Genomic DNA, 18,112 nt, shown 5'->3' with positions numbered 1-18,112 from the left:
TTGCTGTTTATCTGTTAACGCCATTTTTAAAATAAAAAAGCGCAAACTGCTGAAAGATGCTCCTTTTATTTAAACATATATGTACAATTATCAGCTTATTCTCTGCATATTTGTTCAATATTCAACATTTGGACTTTAATTTCACCGTTACAGGATGCTAAGTAAGTGGACAGGTTAATGATGTAAGGTGAATACGTTATCATGAGTCACTAAATGTCTTCAACACGCTCAAACATACGGTCCACTTTTATTTACAAGACTTTTCACCCACTTCCTGTTTCTCACTGCTAGTGTCGTGTGTCATGAATGCTAATTAATTCAGGCTGGATACGTCCCAGTGGATGTGTGGCATCTTAAAAAATGAAGAGAATGCTCCGTTGGACCGTGAACATCAATGTTTGCCAGCTAAACTACCGGAGGCTTCGTGTGGCCAGTCGCCGCAGCATTTAGTGTGTGAGCATACACCCTCCGCCCAATAAATGGAGCGTTGTAGGCTTCCTGAAGGTAAGAGGCGCCGGCCAGAGGCTGAAATGGAAGATTAAATATATCTGATGGTGGAATGTGTTTTTCTGTCGCAGCCGCTCAGATCTTAAGACGTTTGTGCTTCTGCTTCTACAATGTTTGCAGCGTTTCTCGACGCCTTCCCGATTCTCTGGCGGGCAGTGATGTACGACGTGGGGCGAGCGTGCGGATGGGATGTGGGGGTGGTCTTCGTGTTACATGACGGCGCACTGCGTGGCTCCGCAGCAGTCTTTGATGATGGCCACTCCTGATTTTGTGATGGATGGTTTGTTGGGAGGCGTCTCCAACACTTGTCTTTTTGGCTTTGGAGCATCTAAAGAAGAGAAAAAAGGGGAGGGAAACGGTTTAAAATAGCCCCGCGTCACTCTGACCCCCTCGCTTTTTGTCTTTCACTCACTCTGTGCAGCCTTGAGCTGCTCCTCCAGAGGCGTCAGCTTCAGTCTGAGGAACTCGGCCATCTCCTTGTCCTCCTCCTGCTCCCTGCGTTCAACACAAAACCCTTGAATCTGATATAAATATTTACCTTTTTCAGAAGCTTTTGCTATTTATTTCCTCTAGAAATGTATATTTGAGTAATATTGCGATGTGCTATTGGAATATCAGCGCGCTAACGTGCTAAAGACTACAGTAGCAGCACTGCCCATTTTAAAAACAGAATATTAGCGTAAGACTTCAACCAAAACAACGGTTCTAAATGGGGCCCTCCGTCAGTTCAGAGCGGAACCCATCGTCTCGTCCTGCCCCTGACATCCCGAGTCACGGCTCAGGAAGTCAGGGCTGCAAAGGTGTGGAGATGGAGTGGGGGGGGGGGGGGTGATATATGACAACGCTGGGCTGTGGCTGTCAGTCAGCCGTGCTCTCCCTCTCTCATTCACACACACACACACACACACAGCTGGGATAGTGACGTGACCCTGAAGCTGCCATCAAACATTGATTTTAATGAACACCCGTCCCCACGGCTCAAACCTGAACATGAAATAAAAGGAGTCAGCCGCTCCCTCCTCCCTCCCAGATATTAACCGTGCCAGCACGCGGGGGCTCTCGGTACCTGAGTCTCTCCACCTCGGCGTCATCCACCAGGAAATCCCTTTTCTGCACCAGCTTATGGATCTTCAGGATCAGTTCCTCTTCCTGCTGCCTGTGCTTTGCAGTTTTGTCTTTCTCTGGCAGAGAGGATGAAAAACAGAAGCTACAGTTAGATGGAAGGTGGGGGTGGGGGGGGGGGGGGTGAAGTTCCACTTCCCCAGCATCGAGTCTGGCTGGTTGTGGAACTGCATCACAGAAAAAGGAAAACAACATATAAATAGCTTCTTACACCTGCTGTTCCTCTGTCACAAGCATCAACTTAAAGCTTTATCGGTGTGAACTGTTACCAGTTTCTATGGAAACTCGGTGACCACAGGCGTTGATACATTGACGCCTGGAAATCGCCCCGCTGAGGTTGAACCCTGAGCTGACAGCAGAAGGCTTTTTCCCCCCCCGTCGCCATGTCGACGGCGATCTATTCTGGGTGATTTATTCCCGACACGCTGGCAGCTGCCTCGTCGTGACGGAAACCAGGAGGCGCGTGTTTGATCCGTACCTGGGACGGCGACGATCTGCCTCAGCTCCTGTTTCAGGCTCATGATGTCTTTGCAGAGCTGAATGTCGTCCATCCTGGGGGGGGGATACAGAAGAGTGGGAGGGGGGGTTAGATACCTCAGAGCGTGTCACAGGTGCCACTTTTTCACACCTGGCAAAGGCTGGGCGGCTTTGTGGAATGTGTTCATGCTCCTCGGGATGGAGGGGGGGGGGGGGCATTTGTCCCCTCTCCCTCCTCAATCCTCTTCTCCTGAGACAGGGAGGACAGCTACCACTGAATTATTCCTCCTTTTGACAGATCAGGCCGATGACTCATCCGTGTTCGCGCCCCTCCTGCACGTGTGTCCTCCCCCCTTCACTTCTACCCCCCCCCATCTAAGAAGTCAGACCTCCATCTGCTCAGTTGCAGAGGCCCTGATATCGCAGGCGTTAAGCACCAAAAGCAGTGTGTGCGTGGTGGTTAATGAGACCCCAGTGCGTGTGTGTGTGCGCGTGTGTGCGCGTCAGCTCCTCCGACACCGCGCCCATCGCGCTGCAGATGCCAGCAGCGCGAGCTCGCACGTTCCGCCCTATTTTCAGCCCCCTAATTGCTGCTTTTTTTGTATCTTCGCGTTACCGATCGGTGAACGCGACGGTTTCCTCCCCCCGTCACGCGGTTTTGAGTCTCGGGAACAGGGAAAGTTTGGCTGCAGCGCAGAGAAACACAAAGTTTCCGCCACTCACATGAAGCGCAGCTCCGACTCACGGCGCACCAGAACCTCCCGCAGGCGCTGGATACGAGCCATCTCCACCTCGATCTCCTCCGGGGCCATGGTGCTCTCGGCCATGGACACATCGGAATGACCTGTGAGGAGACGCGGGGGTCATATTAAGCCAGGAGAGCTGATCTTCCCCTGTTTCCCTAAAACCTTCTTTTCTCAGGGTCTCTCTCTCTCTCTCACACACACACACACACACACACACACGTGGAAGCGAGTTTCTTCCTGCGCTCTGATGCCTCCTGGGAGTGTCCGAAATGTCAGCAAGTGGCGATTTTGTCCGCTCCTCGGTGATTGTATCAAGGCCTCGCTCATGAAACTATTTAACGGCTGTTATTCACGCCATGTGACGTCATCCGGGGCGAGTTTTCGTCCCCTCGAAGGGGCCGGGACGCAGCAACGTCAGCATGCGGTCTGCGCCGGTGCGTTCGCGGACCGGGGCTGACTCACCGCTGCGCACAGACGTCTGCACGGGGGGGCCCCGCTCCTCACCGCAGCCAAGTGGGGTGTCCGTGCGTGTGGAGCCGCTTTGGCCGCTCCCGCCCCGTTGGGCTTCGCGGGGACCCGCAGCCAGTCGACCGTGTGTCGCCAGCTCATCCTCACGTGAGCACATAAACGTCGTGGCGGCTGTGACGGAGGCTGAGCCGAGGTCGGCCCCCGCGATGGTGAGCGGGTCTTCTGGTGAGTGAAAGGCTCCTCTGTGCGCTTCAGGGCCGCGTTTTAATGGGGCTCGAACACTTGGTTGAGTCCGGATGGCGCGTGGAGCAGCGGCCATATGGTGTTCCTCAGGGTCCGCGCTGACGTCTCTGACAGCCACACACCAAATTTCAAACGTATTTGGATGCAAGGCAAAGAATATCGCCCGCATTGGTCAATGTCCGACCCCATCTCGGAGTTCCTTGGCCACCTGCCCCCCCGCTGACGGGTTATTCTCAGCGGAACTTGCTCGGACGCGTTCTAAAGGACGTTTTTACAGAGTGCTTCCGTCAACACCTGCGTCACTCCTGGACAGAATAACAGAATCGCACGACGGGGCTTCGTCCAGGACGCGGTTGTTGACTTAGTTAGCCGATCCTGCCAAGTCAATCCTCGGATTATTAATAATTGATGCAACAACACAGCCCACGTGATCGGTGGGTCAATCAGCAGCTTGTTTTTTTTTTGTTAGGCTGCAAGGTTTGAAGGCTTCCCATCATCCGAGAACCATACCGGGCTCATGTCTGCACACTTTAAAGGGAAAACAAATGTTAAAAAAAAAATTAAATAGAAATAGCCCCGTTGGCATAGGGAGAAATTTCAGATAAATAAAATCCTTTCAGAAGTTGTATTAAAACCAAACCACTGCAGCATCCGCAGTGGTTTTTAATTATGTCCGTTTTTGATAACCACTCTGGGTTATTGATTTGTCCCCGGGCCCATATCCACGCACAAACACCACGCTGTGCACATCGCGGAGTTAATTAATCGGCCTTTTAACAGCAGCGATATTAATACGCGCCGAACCTTCGTGAGTCACCGTTTAACCGTTTCACTGCTACAAGCTCCGCCATCGGCGCGTCTCACGGTCCAACGGCATGTCCCTGCAGGACGCTCACCTTTGTCCGTGGTCCACGCTGTTTCCGACACGGCGCCGTAGCTCCGGAGGGCTCGCTCGGTGTCCGAGATCGATTTCTTCAGCTCCATGTCGCGCACCAACCAGGGAACCAGGCGGCACTTGGCGGTTAAACGTCCTCTGTGAAGCGTCCGGTTGAGAAGTCGAAACAAAAGTCGGTTTCACCCGGTGACGAGGCTCCGGAGACCCGCGACGTTGAGCATCTTTGTTAGAGCCTTCGAGCTCCTGGACGTGTGGACGGAGGTGAGGATGCAGGGCGCATGCGCAGTGGCGGTGAGGCTGTGAAAGCTGGGGAGACACCCAGTGACACCGAGATGATGCTCAAATTCATCATGAAATATAATCTCCGTAGCTATTGCTCAAAATGTTTGACCGCAAATTACCATATAAATAACAGCAACATCCCACAGAGACAGCAAAATACAATATTTACTGTAATTAGAGACATTTATTTGAAACATTTTGTGCTAAAACAAGATACAGATGCTGTCTTCCCTGTGTTTAGCATGTTGTTGAGCCGCTGGTTTGTTCGTATTGGCTTGTGCAGGGTGTAATAAAGTTAAAGCGGAGGAATGTGCTGCTGTGTGTGTGTTGACAGAGAATTCCTCATCACTGGGAATACTGGGATCAACGGTGCAGTAAACACACAGAGATTTGTCAGGATGTTTTTATTGTACAGAAAATATTGCAGGTCTCTTTAAAACTACAATTTTAAATTATTTTCCGTCATCATATATGTTTTCGCCTCCCAACGCTTGGAATAAATTACATTCTGACCTTCAACTTCAAGCCCTTGTTACACTGAAGGAGTTTAAAGCGCTGGCGAGATCATTGCAGACGACCTCGGTTTTTAATGTCGTTCATTTAATTTTGTTGTTATTGCTTTTCGTGTAACTGTTGTCCTCTTGGCCAGGTCTCCCTTGTAAAAGAGACGTTTGATCACACGGGGGCGAAGGTTAAGGCTAAATAAAATAAAACCAAACCACTACCAGTCAGTGGTCAGTGGGCTCTAAAGTACATTTCACATTGTGACGGCAGCCTTCACACAAACATTAATAACTCTCTCAGGCCAGACGGCATTTAATTCTGTTCTATAATGAATGTACATATGTTTAAGTATAAATGATTATCAATAGTTGTGTAGTTGTACATCTCTCGCTCAGTAGAAACCACAGCGGATGCTGATGAAATAGCTGCCACTGGACACCATGAAGACAATTCCTTCCTTCCAGTTTTGCATGAATAAGTGACCAAAGGGAGTCGGGAACACCAGACCACCGTTACCATTGTTGAAATTCTCTCCTGGAGAGCCGTGTTAAAAAGGAAATTGCATTCCAAAGCACCTAACGGAGTCACGTGGACGCCAGTAATGAACAAACATCTGCAGAACCATCTCTGTCGTCTCTTCTGGGTCGGCACACTTCAGTCCTGTGGAGTGTCCGTCTGCTCCGAGGAGGCGGTTTCCCCCGTTTCAGCTTCGACCCTCTTGGCGGGAAACATCCATTCCAGAGCGGCGCCGACAGTTCCGTCGCCGCTCTGCTGTGAGAAGCAGAGGAAAATGGCCCAGACGAATGCACAGCAGCCCGTGAAGGTGGTCCTCACGTACAGAGGCACCAAAGTAAAGTTGAGAAACTGTGGAGGACGGGGAAAAAAGTAGAGTTTTTCAGCATTGAACCAGTCACCATGGCAACTTCTGCAGAGCCGATAACCTTGTAGGAAGGACGCCATGTTCACTTGAATCTGGTGTGAACCGTGCTGCCTTTTAAACCGTCTTTGAGCATGTGAACACTTTAGACTCAATATGATAAGTATGACATGTATGGTAGTGCGAGGAAACTATATGAGTCTTGTCAAAGGGAATATAAGGGACTGAGCTGGGGATGCAGAGCATGTGGAAACAGCTGAATGCTTCACATAATCTAACATTTGCTTTTATTAATTATATTGTGTGGATAAAAAGTCCCCATGATCCGCTTTCAAAGCAAAGAAGCCGGAAGAGACTGGCTACGCGGGGCTCACTGGCACACCACAGGAGCCCTCCTAAGGATGTGAGGGCATGAAATAATTTAAAAAAGAAATAAATCTTGAATTTAATATGGCACAATGGGCTTGTGGATGTCAGTATCGCCAAGCAAAAGAGGAAAGAAGATGATGCTGTGCCTCTGCTAGCTGCCCCATTGTGGCATATTGATCACAGAATAAATGATCTAAAACACCATATAACACAGACTCCACTAACACTAAAATTTCTATCACTACCACTTATTTTGACTCACCACAGTTCATTTAACTCGGAGAAGCTTTTATAGCAGAGATGAAGCTGTTGTGCATTTGGTGTATCTGCACTGAAATGTGAACATCACTTAGGCTCTATAAGTGCAAATTTATGCCTGAAAAAGATGGTCTGATTGGTTAGTTACTCTTAAACAAATACTAATTTGGTTACATATGCATAAGGATAATATATTTACCTGCATAAATGGCCAGAACATTAGCCCAGTCTGCAAAGAGATACATACAGAGTGTTCGCAAATCATTTGGGAACTTGCACAATTATATATCTATCATAATTCTTGAATATAAGCAGGAAAAATAGCAAACCAGTTGAACTACATTAACTAATGGCTGTCCTGTGTATAGCTGTACCCTCCTCTAGTCTTACCTTGTATGTATTCAAGAATTTTTTCCTCCAGTCTGCCGTAACGTCCTCTTTACCTTCCAAGAAACTCAGACCTGTGACACACGATTAAAAACAAAGACAAAGACAGCTCATGGGCTGACAATAAACTATGACCTGCAGGCTTTGGAGAGATATTACTTTCTACCTAAACGTAAAAATAAACAACATCCTCGCTGGGAATTGACTAAAAGTTCACATTTCTCTCCTCCTGCCCATCAAGTTTCACAAATTTCAAATGACCTCTGAATGTTTATTCAAAGGGCAACTGTTGATCATTACGGCAGAGGAGCGTCGGAGGGACTTTGGTCAGCTGACAGACTGATAACCACGTGATATCTGAAGTTGTGACGTTATTGTTTAACCGTCTCGCGCCGTGCCCACCACCAACCGACCTGTGTAGAAGACGGTGTTAGCAAGAGGCGCCGCCACCGTCTGGTCCAGCAACAATTTCCTTAACACCATCCGGTAGGAATTTCCGGGGAATCTCCTCTCTAGGAACCGCATCCAAAAGAAACTGAAGTTGCCATGGAAACCGAAAGCGATCAGGGCGACGTTCCGCGTGTGGGTCCAGTCGATGTTCTCCCTCGGCGAGAACCACTGATGGACCAAGTCCCCCCCAGCGAACAAACAGCCGTACAGCGTGACGTTGGTGACCCACGGGAACCGGCGGACATGTCTCAAAAAAGCCCTTCGCATTATTGCAACTTTAGCAGTCACGAGCAGAGAAAAGCCACGATGTTGTCGGGAGTTAATACTTAGCTCTGCGCGAGTTAGCCGAATAGATGTGACATATCAATGTCATGTCATCTGTCTTTGGACTTCCGCCGAATTAAAGACAGCGTGTATGTCCCCGGCCAAATTAGAAGGAAAGGCTGATACAGTACGGTGGTATGTCAGGACATCCCGTACTAAAAGTCGGGAATTAAAAAGAAATATCCTTGTCACCGTTGGATAGCGGCACCTGACTGCACGGCTGTGTGCCGGCTGATATCACTGCGCCCTCTTTTGTTGGGAAAAAATAGACCAGCGTTGAAGGGCGGAGCAAATATCTGCGGCAACGCCACAGACTGTTGACACCAAGTGGAAATTGATAAACCTTTTACTTCACGGATTCTGAAGCTAGCACACACACACACACACACACACACACACACACACACACACACACACACACACACACACACACAGAAGACAAACATCCTAACCATTCTATGGTTTTATACCCAGCGTGTGAAGGAGCGATAAATGATTAATCAGGCGCAAATGTGGCAGAGAAAAACAAATTTTGTCCTCACTTTAAAACAAAAACAGAACTTTTAGCATCTGCTATTTGAGGTCACGTTGAAATAAATGATAAGTTGGTTCCTTATCTCCATTTACTATTTTTACCTTTATCGTTAGTAAAATCTTTAACCGATCAAATGCCACAAGTAATTTGCATTCAAACGATATAGAAAATAAGATAAATATATGGTACTTTAACTTAGCAAGGATAAAAGCTTCACCTAACCTAACACGAATACAGAAGAGTGCTGAGACGGGCATGAGGGGCACTGATGCACCCTAATGTCCCCCTAGAACACAAATGTATTTGTAAAGTTTTTAGAGTGATTCAGGCTTGACTGACTCCTCTCATTAAGGTATTAGCACCATTGTACGTCATTTCACTATTTCCTTGATTAAAATGGAGTCTTTTTTTAATGACAGTTTTTATTCACCCATATAGGCACATACAGACTTTACCATTAGGGTTAATAGAGATACATTTTCGTCACTTGTGCGCTCTCCACTGGACCAGCCAGAGAGGGTGGGAGAGCCACTCATCCCACAGTTTAAACAATGGCCAAAAAACAAACACTTGTGCAACACAGTGTTTTAAATGATTCAAAGGGAATTGTGAAACTAAGGCTGGTCGACTCTCTCCCAGCTTCCTGTCTCAGCTCTGTGGTAAAGCTGCGGCTGGCCTCCAGGGAACAAACTATCACAGTCAGAGTGTTCTAGAAAGAACTGAATAGTGGACTTCATGTGCTGGACAAAGTGCGGTGGCTCGGCCATCGGAGATGTGGACAGGTACTGTACATGAGAGAGGGGCAAATGCAACAGTTAAAGCCCGTATTCTTCATGGACTGATGCTACATATCCAAGTGACTGAGGCCTTAGATGACAAATATAGTGTTAAGGCTTTGTAAAAATGTAGAAATACGTATCGCCAACATATGCCAATACCTTTAAAATTGTATCGTCTTTCTGTGACAACCAGAAGGCAACATCCAGATTTGAAGACCACTTGCAAGGGCCAATTTTAACGAGCCCACGACTTGAATCATATATGTCCACCATCTGCAACGCACATCAAAAATAAACTCCATCAATTTCTTATTAATTTTTGTAAGCAATGACAGTATTAATTTACATTCTCAGAATAAAATGACAACTCACTGGGGCTGCGCATTGTAAATGATACAAGTTATATTGCAGTGAACTATATGATGCTATTCATGTTTTGTTAAGTGTGACTAAAGCACATCACATGTGACACTAGCCTCTGATGGATATTGTACAGATCAGTCCATTTGTGGCATTGGGATATAAAAATATGTACAGAATCTATCTAAAAAGGACTTTCAAAATTCAAGTTTTTTTAAATATTACTGCACCTTTCCTCCAGTGAAGGTCCTTGTAGAACGAAGCTGCTCTGCAGGTCCTTTGTGACTAAATGATGAAGGAAACACTTCACCTGTTTTGACATTTACACCTAAAAATTCAGCAAGAAACACTTAAATTAGTGGTGACGTGCAATACAAACCCACCATCCTTATAGCATCATCACTCACCTATTCCATATACTACAGGCCTATGAATCCCATCAACAATAGTGTCATTAAGTTCTGCAAAATCATAAAAGAAAATGAGCAAGACCCCGAATACTTTGAACAATTAAAGCTAACAAAATATCCAGATTACCGGTGATGCAGCATGTTTCAAGATGAATATCCTCTTTTTGCATATGGAAGGCTGCTGTAATGGAAAAATAGTGCTTATACAAAGCCCACATAGAGAGATATATCACAATTAGACCTGAAGTAATGTAAAAAGCCTTTACCCAGAATGTTAAAGCTGAGTTCATGGGATGTTTTTGAGTCATCATTAAATCCCCCAACAAGATGTAGCTCAAGTCTGAAAATTGGACAACTAAGTTAAAGCAAATAAATACAAGATGAGCACTTTAATCAAATCCGGGAGAGCCATATTTTCTTACTTGCCCTCCTTGCTGCCATTTAGTGTTGTGACAGCTTTAACAAGGACCGAGACTTCTGTCCAAGTGTTGGATCCATCACAATGGGCGAGACAAACAGCTCCACTTCCTAATGAAACCCAAGTGAGATCAGTGGTGGCAGATAAAAGGGATACTTCTGATGAAAGAGTGCAAACAAAAGGAGCAGCAAAGCACATTTCTATTAAAATGAACACTTACCAGTGTGTCTCAGTACAACTAAATGGCAAGTTGTGGCATCATCAGATCCAATTACAGAAACACTCTCTGCAAAACAGGAGAATAAAAGTGGTGTACAGTTTCAATATGTGCATGTTTTAGAATAAAACCGTACAAAGGGGGGAAAGTTGCATCTCAGATTTACAGGACATACTGGGATTCTCATTGATTACTTACGGTCTGCTGGTGTTGTTGCAGCAAACTCTCTTTGTTGAACATACAAGAGGCACTTGGGGTCCACTTCAACCAGTGATCTGGAGCGAAACGCTCGTCCATTGTCCTATGATATAGTTTGTGTACATTCACATTTTTAAGATATGATGTAGACTGTACATTCTCCCATTAAAACAATATGAAGATCAGACCATCGACTGTCTTTCATCAGTTGTTTATGGCGATAATCCCATGCAAAGTAGATTGTGGAGTATCATCTAACAACAAACCTGTAAATATGGGAACTTGTCGAAAAGGTCAGCGCTCGATGTTATGCGCCCAAGGATTTTATTCTGAACAAACAACGGCATTTCGCTAAAAGGTGAACAAATTACATTAACTGGTTAATCTGCTCCCCCATAAACTAGAAACATCGTACTGTATTATCTTTTTCATGCAAACACAGATCACAAGATCAGGCAATCGGTTTTAACTTCCGGCAATGGATTCTTCTTCTACTATAAACAAACAACAGCTACACCACAGCGCCACCAATTGGGTAAAAATAGGAGTTCACTAAGAATTCAATTCACCATTGCCATTAACGTAAATAATGTACGTAAAGAAAGTTTCTTCCGAGCAAAGTTACGTAGTTTTACTGACAGTACTTACGTTGCTAAAGAAGGCGACGCGAAGCTCCGTGACGCACCCAACAATTTTCTCGTCTTTGGCGTAAATATCGTCTTATAATCGTATAAACCGTTGCTTTAACTCACTTACGCTCAAGGCAGAAGAACGTTTTTCGTCAAAATGAGAGGAGGCTCATACGGGGACAGAGACAGGGACCGTGGACGGGACAGGTACGTTGCAGGTCGTTTCCCCTACATTTAGCATATATAATGCATTTTAAAGATTTAGGAAACAAGGCATATTACTGTAAGAACAGGTTGGGGCTCCGACCAAATTAGGACGGAGCGATAAGCTGCAAGTTTATGGCGATCTGCGGGGCTTTGCTCAACAAAGCCCTCCGTGTCACCGCCATACTTTGTTTACCACTACGCTGTGAGATGCACTCCCCATACCGCCCAACCAAGCCCGTTAGCTTTATGTTCGACATCCCATCGCGGGTCCTGGTCAACAGACGGGTCCAGATCTCTTTCCAACCACCTCGGTTCTCTAAACAGAATCATCGTTGATAATTGGCCGCCTCAACAAGCAATTCTTCAGTCGAGGTTCACCCTCAATTACAGCAAAGTAACGTATAGTGAACTCCCCAAACCACTTATCTGTCCGCCCGCAGACCTCGCTTTGGGGCCATCGGTGGTCGCAGTGGACCCACACAAACGAAGTTTGGGAATCCGGGCGAACGTCTCCGTAAAAAAAGATGGAACCTGGATGAGCTGCCAAAGTTTGAGAAGAACTTCTACACAGAGCACCCTGAGGTCCAACGCATGAGCCAGGTTAGTCTTTATATTCCATCTACGCATGCACACACAGCTCCAAAACACTAACCAAACGGTGTTATACCGCAGCCCTATTACTGATTTTACCTGTGGTTACTGCGTTTCTATGTAATCTTGTCTTGATTTTCATTTTTTTGTTCATGTTTACACGTCCAGTATGAGATGGAAGAGTTTCGGAGAAAGAAGGAGATCACCATAAGAGGCTCTGGGTGTCCAAAGGCGATTCTGGCTTTCCACCAGGCACAGTTTCCTCGTTAGTGAACCCTCATTATTACCTTTACTTTTTGTCACCTTGGGAGGTTTCACATCTTACAGGTTTCACGTCACACATTTCAAAAGGCTCCCCTGTAGTTAGCTAGTTATTTAGATAATTTGGGGGGAAGTAAGCTTAATCTTAGGTAGATGTACATACCTAAAAAAACAAACAGGCCAACAGTGCAACTGTTTACTTTGTTTTTCTGGCAGAGTATGTGATAGATGTGTTGGTGCAGCAGAATTTCAAAGAGCCAACAGCAATCCAGTCCCAGGGCTTCCCTGTGGCCCTGAGCGGTAAGGACATGGTGGGGATTGCCCAGACTGGATCCGGGAAAACATTAGCTGTAAGTCTGCACGGCCGTCATTTCTCATGCTTGTTTTGGTGCCTCAGCAGAAACTGAATGTTGCGGCTGAGAAAAGCCGGTCAGTAGCAGTCATTTGCTGTTTGTTTCCTGCAGTATCTTCTTCCTGCTATCGTGCATATCAACCACCAGCCGTACCCGGAGAGGGGAGATGGGCCGATTGTGAGTCAAAATCTCAGATATGCTGCTGTGTCAAATGTTTTTGCCTGTAAATCGGACTCTTCAGATTGTTATCGAGCCCGGCTCTTAAATCTTTTTCCTCTTTGTCCTCATAGGTTCTGGTGCTTGCACCAACTAGAGAGCTGGCTCAGCAAGTCCAACAGGTTGCATTCGACTACGGGAAGTGTTCCCGTATCAAAAGCACCTGTGTCTATGGTGGAGCACCTAAAGGGCCTCAGATTCGAGACCTTGAGAGGGGTGGGTACAGTGCTCGGTTGGATCCAGGGGACTTTTAATGCTTTTATTTTGAAATCCCTAGTGTTTGAATCCTTTGAACATGAAATGGGGTCGCAAAGTGTTGCAAATGCCAACGACCTGTTCCTGGTACTGGTATTTCTTTATCGCTCTGTAACTCCTAATAACCTATGTCCATGCATTATAACTACTTTGCTATATTTCTAAAGCGTATTTCAATGCCTCATCCTTCTGTTTGGGATGTTTAGGAGTTGAGATCTGTATCGCCACACCTGGTCGCCTCATTGACTTCTTAGAATGCGGGAAAACGAACCTGCGGCGATGCACCTATCTCGTTCTGGATGAAGCTGATCGTATGCTGGACATGGGCTTTGAACCCCAGATTCGCAAGATAGTTGAACAAATCAGGGTGGGAGAGAGAGACTCTTGTAATACAAGTGTTTTATGACGTAATGGAGCATTTAATATTAATACTCTCGCCCACCTCTCAGCCTGACAGACAGACCCTGATGTGGAGTGCAACCTGGCCAAAAGAGGTACGGCAGCTGGCTGAGGACTTCCTGAAGGAATACATCCAGATTAATATTGGTGCTCTGGAGCTCAGCGCCAACCACAACATCCTGCAAATTGTTGACGTCTGCCTGGAAAACGAAAAGGACGAGAAGTAAGAAAACATTTTGTAGCTTTCGGAGTTAACCGCTGCGGTGTTGTCACAAAACCTGTTGTTGTCCTCTGAGTTTTGGACTTCTGACGTGTTGTTGCTTCTTCCTCGCCGTCGTCAGGCTTATTCAGCTGATGGAGGAGATCATGGCTGAGAAAGAGAACAAAACCATCATCTTTGTGGAGACCAAGAAGCGTTGTGATGACCTGACCCGGAGGATGAGGCGTGACGGGTGAGGAATAAATACTGGCCGGAGGATTTGGGGAAATATTTATGCACGGTGTTCAAAGTATTGCCTAATCCTCCCAATCCACCATTATTTTGTTCTTTAGCTGGCCTGCCATGTGTATCCATGGAGACAAAAGCCAGCCAGAGAGAGACTGGGTAATCACAGGTAAGGCTGCTGCTCTCACATTTCCATACCTTTACCTTTTTTTCCTGCCACTATTTTTGATTCATTTTAACTCCTGCAGAATTTCGCAGTGGTAAAGCTCCTATTCTGATTGCTACCGATGTGGCTTCCCGTGGTCTGGGTATGTTTTTATCGCCTTTGTGTTTGTCTTCCACCTGATTTTGCTGTATTTTCTGATCTGTTACGTGCATAGAGTCAGTTTTCTCCACACTATAGAGAAGCCGTCTCTGTGCCTGTTTGCAAACGCCACGTCGAGCAGAAGGTACTTAAGACCAGCGACGTCGGAGCAATTATAGAACCTTCATATAGATCGCTTATTTAATGTAACAATATTTTTAAACAAGCATCATTCTGCCATTTATTTCTATAACACATGGATTTATTTATACATTCGTGGTGTAGTGTCGTGTTTAGTTTTACACTCTGGAGAATCTCCCAAGGTGTATGATCCAGCCTTCTGATTGGCTGGATTTATAGTCTGTTTCTTGTTACTGCAGTTAAAAAGCTTCCATCAGCCGGGGCTCGTTAGCACGCTGCATCCTGAAAGCGGGGTGTGTGGGACAGATGCTCCTGTGCACCTTGTCTTATTATCTCCTGTATGGTGTCAGTCAAAACTAAATTGTCCCTCTTCTATAAAATAATACGTTGCAGGCGTTCGTTTCGTAGAGAATCTGCAAACTGGTGCACAATGTGACCTTTGCAGATGCATTCAAGTAGGGCGACGATAGCTTATTACCTCCGCCAAGGAGGTTACGTGATAGCTGGCGCTCTGTGTTTTTAGCAAAATAACTTGCAACATTGTGAAAGGATTTTCCTGAAATTCTCAGGGAGATGATGCTCATGGGAAAAGGAAGAGCTCAATTTTGGTGATGTTTAACATCCTGAAGGGACCTAAGTTTTGATCACAAGCGACCAGCGATGTTACGTAACCTTCTGTCACTGCTGCCTATATATACAGTACCACACCATGAGTGTTAGTCTCAATGTGTGGAAATGACCTGCTTGGCGGAGGTCTGCGCTCTCTTGAGTGTTTTTGTCTAGTTTTTCGACAGGACTAATATGAGAAGGGGGGATAAGTGAAGTGTCTTTCTTACTAAAATTCCTTTGACTATATCCTTGTTCTTTTTTCCCCTCTTCTCCTCTCAGGGTTTGGCAGCTGTAACAGTCTGCGCTGTTGTCACTGCCCCCTACATCACAAAAATAGAAGCTCAGCTAATTTTAAAGGGACTAAAGCCCCGCATGGGTAACTAAAACCTCCCACCTGCCCACTATTGTCAGAGTTTGTAAATCCAGCGAGCCTTCCTTGGGAGCAGCCTTAGGAGCCTGTTTGTCTGCCCATTGGTGTGTTCATAAAAGCAGACAGACAGGGGAGAGTTAGACGGGCTCGTCTGGATCCGGTCTTGGCAAGGGTCTGAGGAGGGGTCCTGCAACGCAGCGTGAGCGCAACAGAACCAGCTGTGTCTTTTGAGGTTTAATGGTTCTGCTCCTGTCTGACGTTGCTGTTGTGGGAGGAACCCTGTCTCCCTCCCCCTCAGCCCCTCCATATAAACCAGGACCGATTGGGGAATGACTACCTTTGTAAAACAACCTGAAGGGGGTAAGTACCTCATAGCCCCTGTCTTTTAACCCTTCTATAAGCTCGTTATATTTTCAGGTGTTTACATCCAAAGGGTAGTCAGCGTTTATCTTTCTGTTCCACTAAAGTTTAGGAAATTGTTTCCCTCTGACATGATGGAGGGGAAGACTCGATCAGCTGTGCTGTCAGAGCCCCACATCTTCTGTAATAAGAAACAGACTCTGTGTCCTCACTTAATGACCACGATCAGCCTGAAGTGGTCACACTTAGTATAACATGACGTGATTGAAATGAGCTGGTTGGTGTTTGGGATTAATAGTTGCACGGTTTCTAATCTAACAGGTAAGTCACTATAAATACAGCCATTGATTATCTTATAGAGGTAAACTGCAGATTTCTCCATTGGGAGACTATTGAGGGTTTATCATATCAGTCAGGTCTAGAAGTGTCGGGACGTCGACACGATTCCCATCTTTTTGGCTCGATACACCACCAGGATGGAGTGGAAACAAAACAACTGCAGACTTTCAGCTTTAATTTGACATTTACATCCAAATCAGCTGAACAATGTAAGAATTAGAACAGGATATGTGGCTGCAACTGGTTAAGGGACTAAAGGGAAAAATGAACAGACCTAAATCAAATTTTGTCTTCCTAACACTCAGTTGCAAATCCTTGGCGTTCAATTGCAGCCCAAAGTCTGATAGGGGAGCTACGACTCATCCAGTTAAAGTGTAATAATCAAATATTTAACATATGCTGATTGATCGAACCCACAAGACGTAACGAGCACTTCAGAATGTTGTGGTCCTGTAATATTGATTGTTCTTTACCCACAAGATGTTGAAGATGTCAAGTTCGTCATCAACTATGATTATCCCAACTCCTCCGAGGATTACGTGCACCGTATCGGCCGCACGGCCCGCAGTACCAACAAGGGCACCGCTTACACCTTCTTCACGCCGGGCAACTTGCGTCAGGCTCGAGACCTCGTCAGGGTGTTAGAAGAGGCCCGGCAGGCCATCAACCCCAAACTGCGTCAGCTGGTGGACTCCTGCCGAGGGGGAGGAGGTGGCGGTGAGTGCGCGGTGGCAATGGAAACGATGGGGATTCTGGAACAAAGCTATTTTCCTTTGTTGGCTACAGGTGGCAGGATGCGTTACCGCGGGAGCAGCTCCAACAACCCCAACCTCATGTACCGCGACGAGTGTGACCGCCGCATGCGCCCTGGGGGCGGCGGCGGCAAGGACGGCCGCGATGCTCGCAACAGCCGCGACGAAGACCGCCCCTCTTCCTCCTACAGAGACCAAAGCCGGGATCACAGAAATAGCTACGCCGCCGGCTCAGACCAGTATCAGAGCTACAGCAGCGCCAGCGGGGGCTACAACTCGCACAGTGGGGGAGGGGGGCAGGAGCAACCCCGACAGGCTCACAGCCAGTTCAGCCAGGCTCTGCTCCCTCAGCTCCCTGCTGGGCTGCAGCCTCTCATGGCTCAGCAGTTTGCCCCTCAGCAGCCGCCCCTCATGGGGTTTGTGGGGCAAACACCTTATTCTTTTGCCTCCCCACCCCCTCCTCCTCCAGGCCTTCAGCCTCCAAGGAAATAGAATTGTGAGCAACAAGCCTCAGAATGATTCACTGGTCTTGTTTGTATCTTTGAGGAAGAGTGTGCTTGTATATTCTCATTTTTATACTTTTTTGATAAAACTGCTGCGTTGTTCCCCGCGAATGCAGCAGAAAACTTTGATGAAAATTCAGATTAAAAAGGTGATAGTGGTGGAATGTTGAGGGACAAAACCTGTAAACATTATCTCATTCCAGTCATATCGCTTTGCTTTGACGTATTTGGATGTCTTCATGTCTTGGTAAAAAAAAACAACCCAAAAGTGTGTAAAATAATTCAACTTTCCCTTGTAGGATTCTTGAAGCATACCTTCTTCTTGAGTAACGTTCAAACGGCATACATTAATTTCCGTTAGTGTCTTGGCCTGATAATTGTAGCGTTTGCCTTTGTTGTTGAATTCTCTGCTCTCCTCTGTTGTAACCGTTGTTCACGCTCGTCATCCCTGCAGCCAAATGCAGATTCATTTCCATTATTGGGTAAATTGGAGTTGGCTTGCTTCCTCTTTTTTTTACTGTCTTAAAAAATAACTAAAGCATTTCTACATTA

General features: G+C 46.4%; 4 protein-coding genes and 1 long non-coding RNA gene across 9 annotated transcripts; 2 read left to right on the top strand and 3 right to left on the bottom strand.

The window, feature by feature from the left end:
• Positions 1-47: 47 nt before the first annotated feature.
• On the bottom strand, positions 48-4,746 carry bmerb1 (bMERB domain containing 1). 2 transcript variants are annotated; one of them, XM_057036814.1, is made up of 6 exons: positions 4,460-4,746; positions 2,830-2,950; positions 2,108-2,181; positions 1,574-1,688; positions 920-1,002; positions 48-835 (listed from the first exon to the last, which is right to left on the bottom strand). In XM_057036814.1, exons 1-6 carry the CDS (start codon positions 4,545-4,547, stop codon positions 717-719), a joined length of 600 nt encoding a protein of 199 aa, XP_056892794.1. In that variant the 5' UTR covers positions 4,548-4,746; the 3' UTR covers positions 48-716. The 2 variants fall into 2 exon arrangements, with proteins under 2 accessions (XP_056892794.1, XP_056892795.1); XM_057036815.1 differs by lacking the exon at positions 4,460-4,746 and adding an exon at positions 3,072-3,211.
• On the top strand, positions 3,406-5,265 carry LOC130527964 (uncharacterized). Its single transcript, XR_008951159.1, has 2 exons — positions 3,406-3,545; positions 4,451-5,265. It is a non-coding gene; the product is annotated as an uncharacterized LOC130527964 (long non-coding RNA).
• Positions 5,130-8,170, bottom strand: LOC130527961 (mpv17-like protein). 2 transcript variants are annotated; one of them, XR_008951157.1, is made up of 5 exons: positions 7,549-8,170; positions 7,139-7,209; positions 6,948-6,977; positions 6,753-6,866; positions 5,968-6,108 (listed from the first exon to the last, which is right to left on the bottom strand). XR_008951157.1 is itself a non-coding variant. In XM_057036813.1 (4 exons), the coding sequence occupies exons 1-4, from the start codon at positions 7,850-7,852 to the stop codon at positions 5,899-5,901; spliced, it is 615 nt and encodes a 204-aa protein (XP_056892793.1). In that variant the 5' UTR covers positions 7,853-8,167; the 3' UTR covers positions 5,130-5,898. The 2 variants fall into 2 exon arrangements, 1 of the variants encoding a protein (XP_056892793.1); XM_057036813.1 differs by lacking the exon at positions 6,753-6,866 and having other exon boundaries at positions 5,130-6,108; positions 7,549-8,167.
• Positions 8,171-8,319: 149 nt separating this feature from the next.
• On the bottom strand, positions 8,320-11,402 carry ntan1 (N-terminal asparagine amidase). Of its 3 annotated transcripts, none has more exons than XM_057035143.1 (10): positions 11,015-11,133; positions 10,827-10,929; positions 10,632-10,697; positions 10,416-10,521; positions 10,260-10,333; positions 10,121-10,174; positions 9,991-10,044; positions 9,814-9,911; positions 9,383-9,496; positions 8,320-9,229 (listed from the first exon to the last, which is right to left on the bottom strand). In XM_057035143.1, the coding sequence occupies exons 1-10, from the start codon at positions 11,015-11,017 to the stop codon at positions 9,059-9,061; spliced, it is 843 nt and encodes a 280-aa protein (XP_056891123.1). In that variant the 5' UTR covers positions 11,018-11,133; the 3' UTR covers positions 8,320-9,058. The 3 variants fall into 3 exon arrangements, with proteins under 3 accessions (XP_056891123.1, XP_056891122.1, XP_056891121.1); XM_057035142.1 differs by having other exon boundaries at positions 8,321-9,229; positions 10,121-10,171; positions 11,093-11,402; XM_057035141.1 differs by having other exon boundaries at positions 8,323-9,229; positions 11,093-11,395.
• Positions 11,403-11,450: 48 nt separating this feature from the next.
• Positions 11,451-18,112, top strand: LOC130527052 (probable ATP-dependent RNA helicase DDX17). The gene is made up of 13 exons (XM_057035139.1): positions 11,451-11,662; positions 12,103-12,262; positions 12,422-12,518; positions 12,731-12,864; positions 12,979-13,044; positions 13,158-13,299; positions 13,545-13,705; positions 13,788-13,960; positions 14,079-14,189; positions 14,290-14,351; positions 14,431-14,490; positions 16,786-17,022; positions 17,092-18,112. The coding sequence occupies exons 1-13, from the start codon at positions 11,613-11,615 to the stop codon at positions 17,547-17,549; spliced, it is 1,911 nt and encodes a 636-aa protein (XP_056891119.1). The 5' UTR covers positions 11,451-11,612; the 3' UTR covers positions 17,550-18,112.

This window comes from Takifugu flavidus, chromosome 6 (assembly GCF_003711565.1).
Source record: "Takifugu flavidus isolate HTHZ2018 chromosome 6, ASM371156v2, whole genome shotgun sequence".
Lineage (NCBI taxonomy): Eukaryota > Metazoa > Chordata > Actinopteri > Tetraodontiformes > Tetraodontidae > Takifugu > Takifugu flavidus.
This window is presented reverse-complemented; position numbering and strand designations above follow the sequence as displayed.

What these genes read in the sequence shown, in the direction of transcription:
- ntan1 (XM_057035141.1), bottom strand. Translation starts at nt 11,173, where the DNA reads ATGCCGTTGTTTGTTCAGAATAAAATCCTTGGGCGCATAACATCGAGC. An exon ending in AGTTGTACTGAGACACACTG is followed by an intron (nt 10,522 to 10,631) that starts GTAAGTGTTCAT and finishes GGGTTTCATTAG; the next exon opens with GAAGTGGAGCTGTTTGTCTC. An exon ending in TGAAACATGCTGCATCACCG is followed by an intron (nt 10,045 to 10,120) that starts GTAATCTGGATA and finishes ATGATTTTGCAG; the next exon opens with AACTTAATGACACTATTGTT.
- bmerb1 (XM_057036814.1), bottom strand. Translation starts at nt 4,547, where the DNA reads ATGGAGCTGAAGAAATCGATCTCGGACACCGAGCGAGCCCTCCGGAGC. An exon ending in GCAGATCGTCGCCGTCCCAG is followed by an intron (nt 1,689 to 2,107) that starts GTACGGATCAAA and finishes CCTCTCTGCCAG; the next exon opens with AGAAAGACAAAACTGCAAAG. An exon ending in GCCGAGGTGGAGAGACTCAG is followed by an intron (nt 1,003 to 1,573) that starts GTACCGAGAGCC and finishes TGTTGAACGCAG; the next exon opens with GGAGCAGGAGGAGGACAAGG.
- LOC130527052 (XM_057035139.1), top strand. Translation starts at nt 11,613, where the DNA reads ATGAGAGGAGGCTCATACGGGGACAGAGACAGGGACCGTGGACGGGAC. An exon ending in AGGTCCAACGCATGAGCCAG is followed by an intron (nt 12,263 to 12,421) that starts GTTAGTCTTTAT and finishes TTACACGTCCAG; the next exon opens with TATGAGATGGAAGAGTTTCG. An exon ending in TGTGGCTTCCCGTGGTCTGG is followed by an intron (nt 14,491 to 16,785) that starts GTATGTTTTTAT and finishes TTTACCCACAAG; the next exon opens with ATGTTGAAGATGTCAAGTTC.
- LOC130527961 (XM_057036813.1), bottom strand. Translation starts at nt 7,852, where the DNA reads ATGCGAAGGGCTTTTTTGAGACATGTCCGCCGGTTCCCGTGGGTCACC. An exon ending in AATTCTTGAATACATACAAG is followed by an intron (nt 6,978 to 7,138) that starts GTAAGACTAGAG and finishes ATCTCTTTGCAG; the next exon opens with ACTGGGCTAATGTTCTGGCC. An exon ending in TGTTCTGGCCATTTATGCAG is followed by an intron (nt 6,109 to 6,947) that starts GTAAATATATTA and finishes CGTCCTCCACAG; the next exon opens with TTTCTCAACTTTACTTTGGT.